At 38.4% G+C, this 21,062-nt stretch overlaps 1 protein-coding gene across 2 annotated transcripts in view; it reads right to left on the bottom strand.

The window, feature by feature from the left end:
• Positions 1–5,357: 5,357 nt before the first annotated feature.
• IRS4 (insulin receptor substrate 4) overlaps positions 5,358–21,062 on the bottom strand; it is a 29,068-nt gene continuing 13,363 nt past the window's right edge. Inside the window, exons 2-3 of one of the 2 annotated variants that reach the window (XM_032788195.2) lie at positions 20,250–20,314; positions 5,358–7,646 (exon numbers count right to left, since the gene is read on the bottom strand). In XM_032788195.2, coding sequence (XP_032644086.1) covers positions 20,280–20,314 — 35 coding nt within the window. In that variant the 3' untranslated portion in view covers positions 5,358–7,646; positions 20,250–20,279. The remainder of the gene's footprint in view (positions 7,647–20,249; positions 20,315–21,062) is intronic. The other variant, XM_032788196.2, reaches the window with a different exon arrangement.

Below are 21,062 nucleotides of genomic sequence, written 5' to 3'. Positions count from 1 at the left end.
TTACATGTAAAGAAACAAAACTGAAGCAGCTGCTGCTAACTCCCAACCAGAAAACTGTTAACTAAAGATGACATCAACCCCCCAACTCCTGTCCCTCTTACCATAAACACCAGCCCTTGACTTAATGCTGCCTCCCCAAGAACTAGGGTTAAATAGATGGGCCTTGACCTTTTGGGCCTGGCACATTACATTGAGACTAATTATCTCAACACAGCTTGAGTGCTTGTACTGATCACAGCTGTGTTGCAGTCCAGCACAGGCAGAGTGGTAGGTTTCCACATAAAAGAACTTGAGACAGCTGAAAAGCAGGTCCTTCCTACATTACGGAGCCTTGGTTTCCACAATGACATTTCCTGCGGCTGTTGAACCATGCATGCTCTAGGATCCTGCTAGTATTGCTGTATTCTGTGTTATGGTCTCATGCATCCTTTGGAGCATGTAAACGTCTCAGGGAATACTAGAGCAGCAATAAATTATGCAGCAATTTTCAGTATAAATTATAGTCCCTAGTGTAACAATGCATAGAACAGCTATTCCTTGATTCCTGGCACTGTTGAGTATGTCAAATCCCTTACTATCACATAACTGCTAAGTAACCAAAATAGAGGGATGTGGGGCAGCTGCACACCGCTGGATGCTGCTGCATGGCTGCCTCTCCTGTGCATGGGCTGCCTGATCCCATTTTGCATGTTGCTGCTGCCATATGGTACAGAAAAGCACTTGGATCTTAATGAAATCTGTGGTGATGTTTCCAGCAAACTGTTCTCAATATTGCTCTATTAAGAAACAAAGGTCTAGAAAGGGAAGATGGTCTTGTAGTTACGGCATTAGGCTAAGATCTGGGAGTCCAATTCCCACCTCGGCCATATACTACTCCCTGTGTTACGTTAGGCAAGTCCCTTAGTCTCTCTGGGCCTCAATTGCTCATCTGTAAAATGGAGATAATTCTTTTTTTCCTCCCATCTTTTGTCTTGTGCACTTAAGTTTGTACTCTTTGGACATAGGCTCTTTCTCACTCTATGCAGGTGCTCAATCCTGGCTGGGGCCTCTGGGTGTACCGTAATATAAATACAACTGGCAAAACCTTGTTCAGATTTTTGATATTTCACATGGAACAATCCTTTGACCTGCGGGGGGTTTGGAGACACATCCGCACTGCCAAAACTGCCTTTATGATTTTTCCCCCCAGGTTGGTTTCAGAATCCAAAAGGACCCACTTTTCAGGTCAGATGTGGCCAAAATCTTGTGTAAATGTGTATATAGTTTTGGAGCTGCCAAACCTGTGCTCAAGCCTTAGAATGGCCTCAAACCCAAATTGCAGCCTAAAGGTACTCTTGGATTTAAATACTACCATTCCACCATGAGAGCACTTAATGTCATTGTGTTTCTCAAGTAATTCAGTCTTGTAAATAAAGCAGTTGCACTGGCTATAGGGCCTGGCCTATTCCTAGTTTACCTTCAGTAGCAATTATGTGGAAAATGGGTTATACAAATTGTACATGGATAAGATTTGTGTGTTAACCACATGAGGGCACTATAGGCTTTCAAAGATAATTTAAGAACAGTTAAGAGTGCCCACGTAAGCAATGGTTTTAACAAAAACAGATCAAAACATGGAAGATGTAGATTAACTTTCTTTGCTCAATATTTGTCTCACCTGCTTTTATAGGTGTACTGCAAGCAGTTTGCTGAATGGATTGAATTGGTGTCTAACTTCATAATAGAATTGCTGCAAACTAGGCTGACCTGCTAAAGTATAACTGATATGTAAATCTTGAAAACACTAACAGAAGGAGGCTAGTCTGTGCCATTCTGTTGTACTAAGTGTCAAAGTTGCACATGGGCCTTTCTCCTTACTGCCTTTCCTAGTAATGAGATTCCTGTATTTATCCTTGTTCCAAAGCTGTATATTGGCTGACTGTACCTTTAGGCTATTTTGCAGGTATGGAGTGAGATTGAAGAATTTCAGAGAACCGTTCCATGGAAGTATGATGTATAAATCAAAGTGAAATATTTCAGAACCATTTGATTTAGGATGGACTAGAACAGTATATATGGACTTTGGATTTAATGACTTCTAGACCTGTAACCAGTGAAAACTAACATCCCCTACACCAAAGTCTACTACAGTCTAATTGTAGGCTTTCATCAATTTTTATTCTGTTTTTTTAAAGGTACAACTTTAAAAAATATTTCCTTTTTTAACCTTACAAGTGTCAAAATGCTCATAGGTCAATGTGTCCAAAAGATCTGAGATCTCAGAAGAGCATCACCTTTTATATATGTTTGTTTCAACTGCATGGTATTTCCTAATATGCATGCTAGTAGCATGAGTCATTCTGCTGCCCACATTGTAGAGAAGTCTTCTTTGAGGGGCACCAGTGAGGGAAGTTCATTTTGTTAGGTTTAGAACTCTTCTACTTTGAGCAATCTATAGTTGTAACACAGATCTTGCCCAGCAGCAACCTATGGTTTACACCTTACACAACCCCTGTGGCTGGGGTTGTAATACTGTTGCTGCTATGGCTACCTCCACTGCAACCACAAGCCAGGAATTGTGCAAGAAAGACTGTGATAATCTAGTCTTCAGGAGTGTTTTATTGACAGAAAGCAGGACAATGTTGCTAAGGAAAGGCAGGAGTAGTGATCAGCTCAGAAGAGCAGTAATGGAATATAGAGCCTTTCAAAACATAAGATCAGTACGTATAAAACTTGGATTGTGAGGGATGGGTGATGAAATCCGTCATTTGTAGAGAACTAGTGATCACATCATAAAACCACTACAATTGGCAGAGAGTTAAGAATTAACTGCTAGGTAAATCAAACTATATTATTAGTCCTAAAAGTAACCCTTGCAGCTTATAGCTGAAGTGCAAGGCATGGATGTTAAACTGGAGCATTCTGTGGGTTTACTACTCTTTGTCCCGGTCCTTTAAAAATAAGAATTTAGATTAACTTGATACTGTCATGAGGAAAAACATATCTGAACTAGGTATACGTAAAATACTAGTTGAGGGGTTGGTTTGCCATGACTGGACTGGGGCTTTCCAACACTCTTACTATTCTAGTAAGATGTTCTGAGCTCTGAAACCTATACTACAATTAGCCACGAGTTCCTGGCCCCCTCTGAAATGTTCCTTTATGGTCTGTTGCAATTGAGGGAAGGAGAAACTAATGTTTAAAGGCCCCCATCTATTGTTAATGGAAAAAAAGAGGAGAGGATATGGACATAGGTTCTCTCTAGTCTATCGAGCATGATTTAACAGGAATTTGAAGGCCACTTTTTTTTCTTTCCAAAACCTGGAGAAGTCTCAGGCAGAAAACAGGCACAGAGAATTGCCAAATACAGAATTTTAAGGTGGTTCTGTGTCACCATTTTTCTACTAACTGTACATGATGTATTCTGCCACACTTAGTATGCTCTTCATTTAACTATTTCTGTAACATTTCTATGAGATGCTGGATGTGTACTAGAGCTTCTCAAAAGAATCTTCCAACCAAAAGGCAATTTTTTTTTTTTTGGTAACCATTTTTAAAATATGTAGCTTAGTCTTCCACTCCTTGATATGAAAGTAGTGACTAACTGCCTTCTGGTTTTGATCGAGGATTTCCCCTTGTTTCAGAGCTGATAGTTTTGTCTACTACCCAGCCCGACCGTTAGTCCTTGAAAGACTAAAGCATTTAACACAGTTCAGGTCCAATGAGCCCTTTAAGATACCTTAAGCAGTTACTTTGTATGGGACTGTTGCAACCGTCTTTATGCTATTTGGATAATTTTCACTGTTTGTTTACTTTTGGTATGACTGCTTCTGTCACATACTAAAGTACTGTTTTCTTTTTCTTCCACAACATAGGCTGCTTGCTATAAAATGAGGCTCTGAATAAGGACCCTAGTTAGGATAATCATTGTTTTACAAAAATTTGGTTAGAGGGACTTAAACTTACTTTCAGAGTTGCTTTTTAGTTTAATAAATTAATATTTTGAACAAAGGGAGTGTGACTTGAATTAAGTATTTAAAAAAGTTCTGCCGTTACAGACCCTGATCTTAGAAATGTTACTTTTAGAAGTCACATTCATGGTGAAAGATAAGAAATTTAGTGTCTGATTAATGAGTTCAGCAATATATGTGCTATATTAAACTAAGTTCTTGCTTCAGTACATATATGCAGGGATAGGAAATTTAAGAAAGTATCAAGTTAGGTGTGGTATCAAATTATTTAAAAATCATCATTTAGCTTGTCTTCACTGTAAAAAAAAAAACCTGTAGCAAATCAGCAGTGACACTAGTGGTTGCTTTGTGCTAAAGAAACCTAGCCCACTTTCCATGACATTTCTGAAAATTCCATATGTTGCAGAGCAGCAGTTCTCAACCCATGGCCCAATTAGCACACAGCTGTGCGCTAAAGGCCACAGGTGGTCCTTGGGGGAAGGGGTCCAGGCTCCCCAGCCACCTAGCATGGGGAGGTTGTGCTTCCAGCCAGCCCTGAGGTCGGGGTTTCCCATCAGCCCAAGGTGTCCAGGGGAGCTGCCTGGCCCTGCAAGCTCCAGAGTCTGGGGCAGCCATGTGGTGGTGGACCAGGACAAGCAGCTGGCCTGCCCTGTGTGTCAGGTCCAGGGCAGTGGGCTGGCCTGTGAGCTCTGGGGGACCTGGCTGCTTTGCAGGGTCTGTGGCAGCTGCCTTGCCCCGCAAGCTCCGGCTGTTAGCTTTTCTGACCAATGCTTCACACTGAGTGGATGTTTTCAGAGAACTATCCATGATGACTCCAAGATCTCTTGGGGTTTAAATTAGCTGTTGCCACTCAATCATTTTGGATGTATAGTTGGGATTATGTTTTCCAATGTGCATTACTTTACATTTATCAACCCTGATTTCCTCTGCCATTTTGTTTCCTAGTCAGCCAGTTTTAGGAGAGCCCCTTGTAACTCTTCGAAGTCTGCTTTGGATTATTTTAAGTAATTCTGTATTGGCAAATTTTGCCACATCACTGTTTACCCCTTTTTCCAGATCATTTATAAATATGTTGAATAGCACTAGACCCCCAGGGGGCTGTACTGGGACATGACTATCAACGAGCACAGTAGTCTAATATATCAAGTTCTGGGTGCTTTAGCATAACCCTTCACATTTAAGTCATTTTTCCAGAGTTCGAGAAGATTGTTTCATAGCTGGTGGTCTGAGATACGCTCTCCTGTAAAACTGGTTAAATCCACTCTTCAGCAATGTATAAATAGCCCTGTGATGACCAGATGACCACACCCCTTAAAAGAAAAAGATACTCGGGGAGGGGGGAGGAGAAATACAATTCAGCCAATAAAACAGGTTTGCTTAAAAATAAGAGACCCAGACAGCAGAAGCTACATGAACACATTTACTGCGAGTAGCTCTATGGAAAGCCAAGTCAGATAAATATAAACACTATACAGAGCTTCAAGCCAGTCTCCCAAAACCGCAAATGCGATATGTTTTACAAAGAAAACAATGTAACAATATTTACAATGGAAGACAAAGCCAGATCAATCTGCTCAACTTTTAAACAGGTCTGAAGCAGAAATAGCAAATATAATGAACAGTTTCAACCATGTATGTTTTAGTTTGTACAGACAATAACTGTCCAATATCAAATTAAATGTACAGGACAAACATTGTTCCATCATTGGTATTTTTGTACTATACAGCAGCATAAATGGGTAGCTGGAAGGTAGTATACATAGTGATATGTTTTACATATTCTGAAAGTGTTCTTCCAGCACAATACTGAATAAATTAGTGGCTGTAAACGAAGATTCAGAAAGATTGCATATTTATTATGCTGTACCTGTTAGTATTTGTACCACTACATTTGAGGTTACCCATTTAGTTATTTATTCAGCATTTATTAAATCAGTGCTGTATATTGTATAATGGCAGCCTCAGGACCTAATATGTAAATAAAGTATGTAACATGTTCAATTTTTTCAAAACAACCTTTTCTTTTCCCATTAGATGTTCTGAACGATCATCCAAATTTCAATTAATTTGAAAAAACCCCAAACTTTAAAATGGCTGTCTACATATTGCCTTATTAATTTACTACACCCAAACAAAAACTGTATGGCAAGACAGTATCATGGTCTAGAGAAGTAATATTTTTAAATGAATTAACAGAGTATGTTTAGCAGCAACTAGTAACTGTACTGACTAACTTCTCTTCCAGATTCAAGAACACATCTGTGCTTTTAAACTCTGCAGCAAGTATTTCTTTCCTGTTACTTTGTAAACTGATACTAAGTTTACAGAAAGGTCTTTATAATTTTGTGACATGTACATTTTAAGACTACTCAAAAATAGATTTAGGTACACATCACTCAACATCAAAACTGACAGCATCTAATTTGTTATACAAACTGTACTAGTATTTTAAAGGTTGTATGTCATGTGAGGCAGCCCTACAAAACACTTGTACAATATACAATGTAGAGGATTACCAGCTGTGTGGTGCAGTACAGCATGAGGATTTGTGTACCACTTTTAAACCCCTTATCAAATCAGTGCCTTTTATTATTATACACTGTATGTACCAACAACTAGTGTCATGCTTTTAAAGGTCATAGCAGTGTTAAAAGCCTAAACTGATTTAAACCAAAATCAGTAAGAGTGATGCAACTAGCTCTAATTTTCTACAATTTATTTTTAAATTTGTGATAGTCATTGTTTGCAATTTTTCTTTAGGCAGAATGCATTAAGTGATAACCCAAGTATTTACTTTCCCATTATGCAAAAAGAAATGGTCCCAAATTAAAAGAGGGTTTTGGATTAAAGTAAGATCAGCTAGGGTGGTTTCTCTTTAAAAAGCTACAGCACACATCAATATTGTAAAGCAGAAGTCAAAGTTATAAAAGACCCTGCACCTTCCCATTTGAGTGCATGAATGGAAACCTCAATTTATATTTTATACATGCTCAAACAAATGGGTAGGGATAATTTAAATGTAATCAACAAGACAACCAACCCTTTAATCTTACCTTATACATATCAGAATTCTGAGCAACAAACTTCAGTTTAAGCTCTGACGTATGATTAAAAATACTAAGCTCTGTGATCAAAAACTACCTCCTATACTATAAAGCAAAATATAATAAAGAGGTCTGTCCATCACAGATTTAGGTTCAGTTACATGGTTCTCTCCCAGCCCCCTCAAAAAAAAAAAAAATCTGACCTGCCAAAATATTTCTAAGCAATACATGTTTAAGCTAACGTACCAGAGAAACAAAACCCATATTAAATAGACTATCAGCTACCAGCTTTAACTTCTCAATATAAATAAAAACAAATTAGGGGCAGGGGCAGAGGCAGAGAGAAGTAAAAAGGAAGTTGTACGAATCCCCTCTGCAGCATTCCCAATGCCTCTCAAACAAATGTTCTGCGGAAAAACAAATTCCATCACCAAAACACAGCTATGAAAAATCTTAATTCAAATTAACTCAACTGTAGACAGCTGACGTCTAAGCAAAAATCATTACAATGGTGTGTGTATGTCTGTGCTGCTGGAAGTGAAAGTAGCTGGCTGGAGTTGAGCTCTGCTTCCAAAAGCACCACACAGTTTCTGGAGGTACCAGTAGAAAAGCCGCCTCTTCTAACAATGGTTTCCATGGAAATGCAGTCAGTCTAGGAAGAAACACAAAAAAATAAAAATACATTCAGTGACACTAACAGAAAAACTATTTTCCGTTGAAAAGAAGATACGGAGTTTACCCATCAAAACAAATGATAGCTATTGAAAGTAGGACAAAAGGTGAAAAGTTCTTAAAATGGGGTTAATTAAACAGATTCCTGCTAGATTCCTCAGAAGGACTATGGGGAAATCAAAGAAGAGAATGCCTCACTTAGAGAATCCATCTCAAGTGTACATTATTCTCATTGCATTCTGGACAGGACTCCAAGAGTCTAGTCTATTTTGTGTAGCTAGCCTATACTATGCAGACATAATCAATAAAGCTCATAATTACTTATGTAACTCACTACCAAAATTAGATTGCTTTAAAGAGATACCTGTGATGTGACAAAGCTAGGTTATATACATAGCAGCCATTTATTACAAACATCCAATGAAAAAGGTGACTATTAGTGATTTTGTCATCCAGCTATAATTAAGATTGTGCATGACGGCTGTAAAAACATTTCATTTTGACTGTAGTTTAAACATAAAAGGAGAGGCCTATGACTGGTGCCAGTCTTAACCCTGAGCTTTCAGAAAAATACATTTGGTCATTAAGTTATCCTATGAGAAACAGCACAGAGTTCAAGTGATTTTTTTTTTTTTTTTTTTGCACTCTTAAGAACATGAATAAAGCACAATTGATGGATGGCAGCAATACAGATAACTAAGATCAAGGTTTAGTTCAAACTCTCTGAAAACATCAAACTAAAATTCTTAGCAAGAATTGAAGCAAGGTCTCTGGGTACAGCAAGATGGGCCACAGTAGAAATATGCAGAGGTCACTGAAGAGACATGGTGGGGGAAGGACTATATGTTTTAATGACATGTGAGAGTGAAGAGTTATTTAAATATCCTTCTTGCAATATTCTGAGCACCACCCTAAATGTCACATGATTCTCCCCATACCTTTCCAACACAAAGTGTCTTTCCTCCTTCACCCCTATGGGTGGAGCTGAAAATTTGCAGCTCTTCAGCCAGTCTACTAGCTCTCACCGTCTCCTACTTCTGACACCATCCTTTTCTACCACTTTTCAAGCGTGCTGGTGTCCTGAGCCCTAAATACTTTTCTTGACCTTATTTCCATAAAATATTGCCTCTCTCTTTCCTCCCTTTTCCCCTGAAGTTTATCAAATGTGTCATCTATAGCCATTACCTCAACTTCTTGGATCCCTACAATCCTGCTTCCCTCTATACTCTAATGAAACAGATCTTACATAAGTCTCCAATATCGTACTCCAGGGCATGTGCAAGGGCCTCATGTCAGTACCCATCTTTCTCAATCTACTGTTTTCAATAGTTCCACACCATCCTTTTCCATCTTTTCTCCCTTGTGTGATACACTGTGTGTGTCTGCAAACTATTACTGTAGGCTTTTTGGAGAAGGAACCATGTTAAATTAGTTAAACACCAAATGCACCAGCACGCAATAAATAAATACTAGTACAAGAGAAGCAGGTCTGGGGTGGGGGGAGAATACCAAGAGATATCAGTCTATTTTCACTCTAAACTGAGCAATAATGAACTTTATGATTCAAAGGCCTGTAAATGGACCAAGTCCTTTTAGTATTTAGTAACAACAAAATGCCCAATTACAACTCAGAATAGTTTATAATATAGGAACTTCACTTTTTATTACGCACTGAGACACATCATGGTCTATGGAATGAATACTGCGAAGGGAGGGAGGACCCTCCCCCCGCCAAAGTTCTGACAATCACCTGAGTGGCTTTGGGCAAGTCTCTTAACCTCTCAGTTTGCCCATCTATAAAAATGGATACAATACTTATCTCCCTCACAGGTGTATTGTGAGGATTAATATGTTGTGACTAGTTAAAGCCTTGTGTAAATGCAATGCACTATTATACAAATCTATGATCTTCTGGAAACATGAACTTGCTTACCTTGTAATTCTGCTTCTTTGAAGACAGCAGGCCAAATTCAGAGGGAAACCTAAGCAAGCATCAGTCTAGAAGAGTCAAAAGTTGGTATGATTCTTTTGGGGACCAAAAGAAAGTGTATCATTGTAGACAATACACCAACTCAGACTCCGTTAAATTCACATGGTGAAAGTCAGCATATTTAAATTAATCTAAGTGGAATTTAACTCAGACCCCCTGAAAACTATTTATGCCCACTACTGCTGTCTAAATTGGTGCACCGTATATACTAAGGACCCAGAAAACGGTGTATTAATGTGTAAAACTAAACCCCCACTCTACTTGCACCTTTTTCTGGCATCCCTTGACATAAATTACATTACTTTAGATAGATGTGTAGGTGTAAGTAGCTCTAATGGGGTTTAAATGCAAGGGAATTTAAATTATACATTACCTGTGAATTTGGCCTATCATCTCAGATTCTCACTCTTGAATCTCAAGTCTCCAACCCAAAACTAGCTAGTAGCTTCCAAAGCTATAGTTATTAAGGGCTGAACCCCTATTTCCCCCCACCCTCTTCATGAAGTGGAACATTTCAAACGGACAGTTTGAGTAGTACAACCCACTGGGGCCCTAAATAGTCAGTGCCTTTTTTGGGGGTGGAGGAGGTGTAAAGGCATTACATTCACGTATGTACTACAAATGTAAAGGAAAAGGATAGGGGGAAAAACCACCACACATCCAAAAGCAAATCCCCTAAACTTTGAGGAGAGATGGACAGATAACTGAGATCCTGCAAGATCCCCATCACAAATTGCACATAGCTGCAGTTACCACAATTTGAATGGGTAGTGCTTGGAAGTTCATTCCTAGCTGGAGATTTACCACAGGCAGAGAGGCCCATAGATCATCAGTTGTTCACAAGGAATGCAAGAATTCCAACGCTATCTCAAAGTCCACCGAGGTTTCCCCATGCAGACACATGCCATAGGTACCTCATAGGTACTGTTACCATAGTTGCAGCCAAAAGACCTAATGCTGAGTCTGATCTGAACTGTGATTTGTAAATCCTCATTTTCAAACTAGTGATGTCTCCCTGCCAGGCAAACAATGTCTTGAATTTTGTTCTGAACAGGAAGACCTGTGCTAGAATCCACCCTGCAGTGCCCTTTTCATCTTAGCAGTACAATTATCTCTATGCAACAAGCCAAGACCTGGAGTAGCTTACTCCTGAATCCCAGCATTTCTGATTTTCATTTATATGATAATATAAAGGCATTTTAACATGGGTGCAAATATAAGGAACCTTAAACAGTGCCAGAGATGTAATACAGGCTTACTGTAAATGAGCATATGGTCCAACATCGCCTGAGCTGATTTGTGGACTCCTACCATTGCATTCTGATCAGGAGATCCTCCAGACAGGGAACCTGGGCAGGTTTAGTACGGTTATGTGAAGATGTGTGCAATCAAACACATTCCTCCCACACTCCAAATATTGCAGTGCAAAGATTTTTTTCCATTGTTTGACTTGTCACTGATGTTACATATTACACTGTTATGTCTTTGGAAGGCTTTTTAAAATACTAGAACTAAGGACTATAGAAAATTAAAAGGGAAATGGTAACATCAAGAGTCTATTGTGCTAACTGGGCATACTGGGGGGAAAGGGGTTTTTAGAACCCAAGAAGGGTTGGAAATTTGATGGAGTCATTGGTGATTGTAGGTAGTACGTGGATCAACCATCACTAGATGTTAAAGAGAAGGGAGTAAGTGGACCATCAGGAAGGTCTGTTCTCCTATATTGTAGAAACGTCTGGAAGATGAGCAGGGCTTCAGATGACATAGTTCAATATAAATCTGACTTATTTTTCTGTCTTCACAGTATTCAGTTCAGTAGGTAACATTTTCTTATGGAAACTAGAATATATAAGAAAGCTGTTAATCACTAAATATTATTCTATTTGCAGTACTGATGAAGATTGTATGATTGTATCTGACAACACAACTAACATTGAAAGAATCGATAGGAAATGAGCAACTGAGTGGACTAAAGTAATGAAAAGAATTCTTCTTAACATGTGAACACTGTCAAGAGTTAAGTAACTAGAGAGAAAAGATCTGTGTTCATCTGAAAGTGCAGAAAACTGATTTGTTTGGATTCTTCAAGATCAAATGTGTCACTGAATGAAACTCTCTCTCAAAGTGGAAGGACAGACATTGGTAAGATTGATTAGCCTGCAAGTGAGACACTTTCAATCTCAGGTCAGCAAAGTCACTGAAATGTAGCCACAATAAAAAGTCCCTATTCCTGACCTTTCAGGAGCTCTTCAAAAAAATCTGCTTTTCAGAAGCAAGTCTCCCTTAGTCTTTAACACCACAAAATGGCAAAGATCAATTGTTTATTATGACATATAAAAACAGAGGCAAAAACTTGAACTTAAAAAGAAAACTGCAGCTTTCCAATATATTAATAATGTTGCCTTTAGAGTAGCCTTAAAGTGAAAATTTAAAGAAATGCTTGAAGCACCTAGCCCTGGGCATACTTCTCCAAGTATATTTAAACCCTCAAGCCCATTACAATATGCTACAAAGAAACTGCTTTATATCTTATTCAAAGTGTTGTACTTTTTTGACATGGGTCAGATTCCATTTCAAGGTTTTTATATGAAAAACAAGAGCCCAGCAAAAGAGTTAAATATCCAAAAGCTTTGCAAATCACCTCCAAAATATAATTTCAGGGATAGATTCACTGCACTGCACCACCTAACTTTTGGTGCCTTGCCACCCATTGGACCCCACCACCCCATGTCTGGGGTCTAAGAATGCCAGCAAGCTCAGCAGAGAGCTGCCTAAGGTAGCCACACCCTTGGGGACTTAAGCACCTAAGTCCAGGCCTGAGGAAGGTGCCTACCTGTTCAGGATTCGCAGGCCACATGCTCACTAGCGGAAATATAGGTGCTTAGGGATTTTAGGCACCTACAAAGTTAGGCAGCAGCAGGGTTCTGAGGACCTCAGCGGCACCTAAATGTTGGACTTAGGTGTTTAACAGCCACTTTGGGTGCCTAAATCCTTTTATGGATCTAGCACTTGGTTTAGAAAATTAAACTATTTCTTTTCACCTTGGATTGCTACATTTTGGTCTTCCAGCCTATCCTGCTCTACATATACCAATCAAAACTACTCTTCTCAACAGTTTGAAACAAGAGGAGTCCACTGAGCTGTGTATGGTCTTGAAGTTTTCTGCCTCAAAGGATCAGGAAGGAAGGAGAGACAGAAGAGAAACCAGAAGTGAAAAAGGTAAGGTGGAATGGCAGCAAACCAACTGCTTGGACAGCTTTAAAGGGTGTAATTTAAAATAACAAACAAGAACAAAATCCCAATGCTTTATACATAAAACTCTGCAAATTTTTCATAGAAAGGTAAATTTACAGAGCTACAAGATATAGGGAGACAGAACTAGACTACAGTCTCTATAAATTAGATTCCAAACATGCTGCACTCTATTTGAACAGACTTTGGATGTCTGTATATTTCAATTTACGTTTCATTTACCACAACTGTAGAGTTAAGTTCACACAACAGAGAGAAAATTCAGGATCCTGTTTTTAAAACAAAACAAAAAAAAGGACATTTTAAACATACAGCAGATATCTTCCACCCTCCAATTACTTCTCAAAGAAACATATGCTAAATTATCTTAGTTTTCACAGGAGTGGGCATCTGATGACTTATGAGTGAGTTGTAAAATTCCATTAATAGAAAACCTTGCTTAGAAAAGATTTTAGTACAAAGTCTGACCATTTGGGCAATCTCCTGCAGTAACCTGGATAAACCTTACTGTATGAAGTTAAACTTCACCAAATTATGTTTAATAACTTTGGGGTCCATTGTATTAAAAATGCAATTGTTTATGTATGACTATGGAAATGTATGTAACTTCTCTAGGAAACGTGACTAATGTAAAACAATTGAAAATGTCAGCAACGTCAAAGGACTTTTTGAAACAATGTAAACTTTTAAAATTAAGTGGGTTTCCCAGGAAATCTGTAGGAGGAAAGGAGGGGTATGCTAATGTAAACCCTCTGGTTAGGTGGGAACTCTGCTGTTTGAAGCTTTGCTCCCCTTGGGGGGCACTGGCTGGCTGATCACCTATTCACGGTCTCTTCAAGAGACCCCAAATTGGATAAAGGACTCACTTCCAGATTCATGGGGGTTCTTGTTCTGAGCAAAAGGTGTTATAAACTTGAAACCATGGGAAAACCACTGAGTGGGGTTTGAAGGACTGCTCACCACCCAGAGACCATGCTGGAATTAGGTAATCTCTGGTGAATTTATTAGCATGCATGTAGGTTCTTTTATTGTTTTCTCTGTATTGCTTTTGCCTTAAGAATAAAATGTGCTTGCTTAGAAAGAGCTCTGTGGAAGATTAACTGGGATAATTAGACTGTTGACAATCCTGAAGAGAAGGCAAAAAGACCTGTTTAGGCAGCCATCTTTTGCTGGGGAATATCATAGAGTAGGATTTACCTGATTCAGCCTGTAAATATCTTGGTCAGAAGGGAGAGATACATATGTCTCCACCCAAGAAAGGCAATGGCTGGAGAGTCAAGAGTGGATGAATCACAGCAGGGAAATACAGATACAGTTGTGCTGAACTGTGACACAGAGAATATCAGACTTCTGGAAAAAGCTGAATTAAATCCACATATTAAGACACATAACCTAAACAACAGAGAAGCTGTCATTCAAATTTTATCCTCATGCAGCATGAATAAGAATCAATTACTTTAAAAATCCAATTTAAATTAAAAAATTTTGAATGTAAATTAAGTTACAGGTTTATTTAAAAAACCATTTAGAATTAATTTTGAAACTGACAACCTATGTTAAGTCCTAAACTTATTATAATCTAAAGAAAACCATTTAAATTAAAATTTTAAAAAATAATATTAAGCAGTTTGCTGCCAAGTTTTAAAGGAAGTCAAAACACTGAACTGGTGGAAGTAACTGGCTAAGAACCTGGAACAGTCTGATGTGCTAACCCAGCTTTTGACAGCAGTAGGCTCTTCTGCATGTGCAGAGAGAACAGCTGCTTTACCTGAGTTTATTCAACTAGTTCAGTTCAATGCAAGTTCAGTCACAGTTAAAAAAATCAACTGGGAGTTGAAAAAGTAGAAAAGCTTGTTTTCCTCTTCCAATCTATGAATAAAAGCTAGGTATGAGAGGGGGATTTACTAGTTCTAAACTCATCAAGGATATGGTGACCAGAAACAATCATATCAATTCATAAACTACAGACAATACTTCCTTTGTTTAAAAAAAAATCAGTTAGTTTAAATACAAATCGTGTTTTGAAAAATGTTTTCTCTTACGCATTCAATACATAAGGTACTTTTATTTAATACAAAAAAGTTAAATGCTGGTTTGGGGCATTTTATTTGAAATGTAATTTCCACCCAAACAGATTTTGAAACAAATCACAAGTGAAAAATGACGCACACAGTAAATAAAAAATGTATCATTCACCATTTTCTAATATGTTAAAAATGCAAACATTAAGAGTCTGAATAAACATAAGCCAAGCTACATAATATCTAAATAAATATGTATAGATAAAATGTATCCTCCTGGTTGGCAAAAAGCAACAAATTTAGTGTAAAGGCTATATTCAAGTGCAAATAAATATGTCTGAATGGCTATCAACTAATGAGAATCAACCTTGTTTAGAAAAGAAAGTAGGAATGCAAAACACGATTAAAATCAATTATTTAAATCAAGGTTTCTTGCTTGATTCAAAATCATGGTTATAAATCAAAGCAACTTAAATTACTGATTTTATCAATCCACCCTGTCCTGCTTCCATCCTCTTTAATGGTTAAAAACTTCATGTTAAGAATGTAGACCGATAAAGTCTTCAAGGGGAGACTAGCAAAGTTTTCTTTTATTTCCTGTACTTTAAATTAGAATTGTAGCTAATTCTGATTCCCCCAAATCATACACAGATCAAAGACATCAGCACAGCACTAGTACCCTCCCATGGTCATGCACTCCAATGCTCATGCTGTTTAAGTAGACCATTGTGTTCTATGCCATGTCAAGACCTGAAATGTACATCCTAGAACAGGGGTCTCCAAGGCGGTGCCTGTGGGCACCATGCATCTAAATGCGCCCGCGTCCTGGCCGGCGGTCAAGCATCTGCCGAAATGCCAGCAAATTTCAGAGGCATTTCAGCAGCGACGCCTCTCGATGACACCATTTGCCGCCGACAAGCGACGTCATCGAGAGGTGTCGCCGCCAAAATGCCACTGAAATTCAGCAGCATTTCGGCAGATTCTCGAGCGCTGTCACGGTCCTTTGTCCGGCACCCGCCAGACAAAAAGGTTGGGGAACACTGTCCTAGAATGTTCCTTTCCAGGAACAGTGGGGGATGGGAACTCTTAGTGTATTCCGATACAAGTCTTTCAGAGAAGTTTCTCCTCCCCCACTTCCCACAAAAGGGTCTACCAAAACAATTTCTTTACACACTGAGTAGTAGTTGATTTTTCTGAAACACTCCTCTTTCCCTATATTCTTTGTTTCTTAGAGCACTCATTTAAAATGGTACACGTTCAGGGCCTCATCTGCGTGCATCATTTTTATACAATTGCACAGAAAAGATGCTGGCTTAATTTGCACACCTAACCACTATGACTACAAAAATGTAAACCAGACAATTCAGCACACATTTAATTATGGTCGTTTGCATGTGCAATTACCAAAACTGTATATACACATATCAAAGACCTGATTCAGGAAATTTCTATTCAGAAAAGGCAGTGAAATATGTGCTTAGCTTTAAGCACATTAACCTCATGCTTAATTGCTTTCCTAATGGGGATATATTTAAATACATGTTCAATGCTTTTGGGGACTCAAATAACTGTGTCCAAAATAAGACTTGTAATTGTATGGATTTTGTACTCATAATTACATGCTTGACCTTTTAAAAAACAAAAAAAAAAATATCTAGCCCTCAAAGTTTTAATAAATGTAAAAAATTCCAATCCTTATTTTCATTCAGCAAATTTTATTCACAAACTGTTTAATTTACTTTAACAACTTTAACAATTTTCTCAAAAAAGTTTGCAAACTCTCAGTGAATCTCAATGTCAAGGTGCCAAGAACTAAAGAGTTTACAAATTAAAATGTACACAAGAAAATCTGGAAGTTACTGTTACAAATGATCAGTACACACTTTGATTTATGAATTCATTTACCTGCAAATGCAGTTTCACTGTTCTTGGGGCCTAACATTTTCAGACATTGTTAAAAGACCTTCTTACATTTTTACAACATCGTTATTTTGCAAAGAATGTGCCTTGTCTTTCGTAACAGTGGCTTCTGCTTTTTCTATTTTGGCAAATAGCGGTAAAGTTTCTAGGAAAACATTTTCTGACACGCTCTTATCTTGTCTCCAGACACCATACTGAGAGTTAGGAAACTTATTGCCATTCAAGCCAAGTATAGTTTTGAGGGAAAAGAGACAAAGAGGGGGAATGTATAACAATTCAATATACACTGGACAACATAACTACTTTCTCTTAGTTAAAATTCTGCCTTGAGCAGAGCAAAGCAACGTCTACTGAAAATTGATTTACCTTCACTTTGCAAATTTTAGAATAGTTTAGAAAGTCAAAACTTCACTTTTTTTCAAAGACAGAAAGTGTGAAAATAGTTTATATTTGCACAGAAATGTATATGCTGCTAACTTCTAAACTACTATGGCCCAGATCTTGAGCTGCAGTGAAGATGTATTTGGCAAAGCTTAGGAGAGGGAGTAGGATCAAAGGTAGATTTAAGCCACTCCTGCATTTTGGGGCTCTCTAGTTGGATCCTAGCATTAAGTAGGGCAGCCTGTTTTACAGCCTATACCTATGGCCTCGAGAGGCAATTTCAACAACCTGGATTCTTGACAGTGTAGGGAGCAATCCAAGCAAGGGCCCCCTTCCTGGCCATACCCCTTGTATCAAGGGTTGAGAACTTCTCTACATTAGGAATGTCTGCACCCATGTAGCTATACCAGTGCACACCACCAGTGTAGATGCACTATATTGATGTAAAGTGGGGCTCGCACCAGTGAGACTTACCTTGGTTTGAAACAGTGGCAGTTTCAAACTGGGGTAAACTGCAGAGATACTATACATCTGTGCTGGAGGTTTACACCCATGTAGCTACACTAGTGAGAAAATCCCTAATGGAGAAAAGTCCTGAGAGCAGGGTGATATAGCAACTAGCTGGAGAATCTCCTAGGCAGGGAAAATCCTCAGAAGGCAAAGTCTGCCAAGTTTAGAACTGTTTTGTGCCACTGGAAGATCCAGCTGAGAGTTTAAACTGTTTTTTCTTCCATAATATGGTACTCATTGGGCAAAGTCCAGCTCCCATTGAAGTTAATGGGAATATGACTGAGTCTGTTCTTTTTAAGACATTAGGTACTGGTAGTTGATCAAGTTCTCTCACCAGCCAATTTCCTACTTAACTGAAGAGGGAAGTAAATAAGTGGTATAAAATTTACTTTGAAAAGCAAATTTCTCTTATGCTAGCTGATAATTTATGTAATTTGACTTAGTTTCTAGAACTGAAGTTCTAGTTAAATTTCAATTCTGAAATATTTTCCTTTCAAATTCATTTAGCTGTCCTAAAGTGGTACAAAAGGCATACAGTAAAAAAAAAAAAAAAAAATTAAAAAAAATACATTTCTAAAAATCTGGGAAATTGTAATTTGGGAAAAAACAAAGATATCTTTTTGTCTTACAAGCAGCAATCCATGATACAACTACGTAGTTAACAGATCAAAGATAGTTAAAAAAGCTTAATGAGTAAGACTGAATCAAGAATATTCTGCACATCAACCTATTTTTCTTTAACTTCCTTTATACAGAAAGATATGAGGTTAATCTGTACAATCTTCCTGTCAGCACAACCCCATACAACAGTCCACCACCCTTGTACAACACTGAAGATGCATCAAATTTGAAATTCATTGCATTACCTGCTCACATCAATGACTAATATTTTTGTATAACATTTTTGACTGCAACTCAAACAATATAAGGACTGATAGTAGTAACACAGACTACATGATTCACAGTCAGCTCATAAAAATACCTAAAGATAAAAAGGTACTTTGAGAAATAAGAACTTAAGAAGGAACATGTTTCTATTATTTTAGAAAAAAGAACAGGAGTACTTGTGGCACCTTAGAGACTAACAAATTTATCTCAGCATAAGCTTTCATGGGCTACAGCTCACTTCTTCGGAGGCACAGAATGGAACACAGAGACAGAAGATATTTATACATACAAAGAACATGAAAAGGTGAAGTACCTATGCTACTCTGAAACCTATTCTTTTAAACTATCACTGAATCACAGTAATGGCTGGGACACCATTTAGCTTTATTACATTTTGTAAGTATTCAGTAACAATGCAAGAATAATGCATCAAAAGATGTACTTTAATAATATGGCAAGTTTAGCTTAAATAATTACTGAATAACATTGATTCAACGATGTACAAAAAGTTGGGGATGGGAAGGGAAAATGCATTAGTCCTTTTCTGCATCGAAGGGGACATTGTCCACATAACAGTGGAGTTTACAGGGGAGGGGAAGATATATCCCTGCTCATCCATCAGTGGTTGCATTTCTGACAAGTCCAGAATGTATATGTTTAGTAGCCTATTTTGTAAAAAGGTCTTCTCAGTATATGTTCCCCTCTACAACACTCCAATGTTAAATCTATGGTAAGTGGGGACAAACTGCCTATAATCTTGGCTCAATCTCTGACTCAGTCCTTTCTTTTGACCCACACATATGCACTGTATCTAAATCTTGCCACTTCTTCCTATGCAATATCTCCAAGATCTGATCTGACCTTTCTTCTCCATCGATACTGCTGAAACTCTTGTCCAAGACCATATCATCTCACACTTTGACTACTATAATCATCTTCTCTCTGGATTCGCTATCTCTAATTTCATCCTCCTCACGTCTGCTCAGAATGCTGTGCACTAACACTGTCTTCCTGGCTCATCACTGACTGTCATTTCCCCTGCGTTTACACTTTTTTTTTTTTTTTGACTCCCCTTTGTCCACTGCATCAAGCCTTTTCTCTAATTGCAAGGTTGACTCCTATCTTCACTCTGCCAACAACGTCAGTCTTGATCACCTGATTCTAACACTGCATCTACACTAGAGAACTTACAGCAGCACAGCTCTACCAAAGCACCTGCGCTGCTGTAAGCTGTCGTGTAGCCACTCTGACAACAGCAGAAAGTTCTCCTGTCAACATAACCCATCCCTAATGAGTGACAGTAGCTATATCAGGGGAGAAGCTCTCCTGACAACACAGTGCTGTGCACACTACCACGTATGGTTATGTTTGGGGGTGGGGTGGGGAGAGTCCACACCCTAGAGCAACGTAAGTTTTGCCCACATAAATGGTAGTGTAGACATGGCTTCACCTTCTCTAAAAGTGTGTTTAGACTTTCTCCCATGCTGCCTCTTATAAATGGGAAAAGCTTGCAGTCAAAATCCACAAAGCCGTCATACCTTATCCTCCTTCAAGTCCCTCTCCCATGTTGCCTCTTATGAATGGGAAAAGCTTGCAGTCAAAATCCACAAAGCCGTCATACCTTATCCTCCTTCAAGTCCCTCTTCAAAACTCACTTCTTCTGTAATGCACACAGTGACCTGCAACCTGATGAAGGCTAGGCAAGTGGTAAGTTGCATTTACCATATGTCAAGGGTTCAGAGTCAGACATCTGCACATTTCATGAATTTTATTACCCCATCTCTCCTGCCCTGAACCCCAACCCATCTGTGTCATCCACCTGTTAACTTGTGTCTTTTAGACTAAGTTCTTTGAGAGAGGGACTGATATTTTATGATTGTACAGTTCCTAAGCACAATGGAGCCCCACCCTGGCTGGCATCTAGGTGCTACTGCAATATAAATGTTAAATAATAACAAACACAAAAATGATTGGTATCATGCAATTTTTGAAAGCTGTACTCAAACTGCTGGATGTGGCAATTATGTGGGGTTCTATATTTATGGTCCAAGTGACTTACAGATTAAATCTGCCCAGTTTACAAACAGGTTTCTAGCTGCTCAACCTACAAACTCAACTTAGAAGCTATAGGACAAACTGTTTGCCAGTGAAAGGGTAAACACATCTGATCGCTCTAGAACTATGAAAAGCCAGAAATTCTGGAATTTTACAGCAATAATGGATTCTGTATATCTAGTTACAGTTCACTATAGAGCACTACTACTGAAGATTGCTAAAATTTTCTAAATTACTGGCCTGAAGTTCAACAATTTTCAGTACGTGGAATGGATTTTCTTTTGGCTTTCATCCAACAATATTTTATGTTTTGGATCCAATTTTTGCAAAGCAAATACAACAAAATTACAGAGACCCCAGATATTTGTCAACATTTTAA

The sequence above is a fragment of the Chelonoidis abingdonii genome, chromosome 8 (genome assembly GCF_003597395.2).
Source record: "Chelonoidis abingdonii isolate Lonesome George chromosome 8, CheloAbing_2.0, whole genome shotgun sequence".
NCBI classification, from domain to species: domain Eukaryota; kingdom Metazoa; phylum Chordata; order Testudines; family Testudinidae; genus Chelonoidis; species Chelonoidis abingdonii.
Note: the sequence above shows the minus strand (reverse complement) of the source record. Positions and strands in the feature narration are given on the sequence as shown.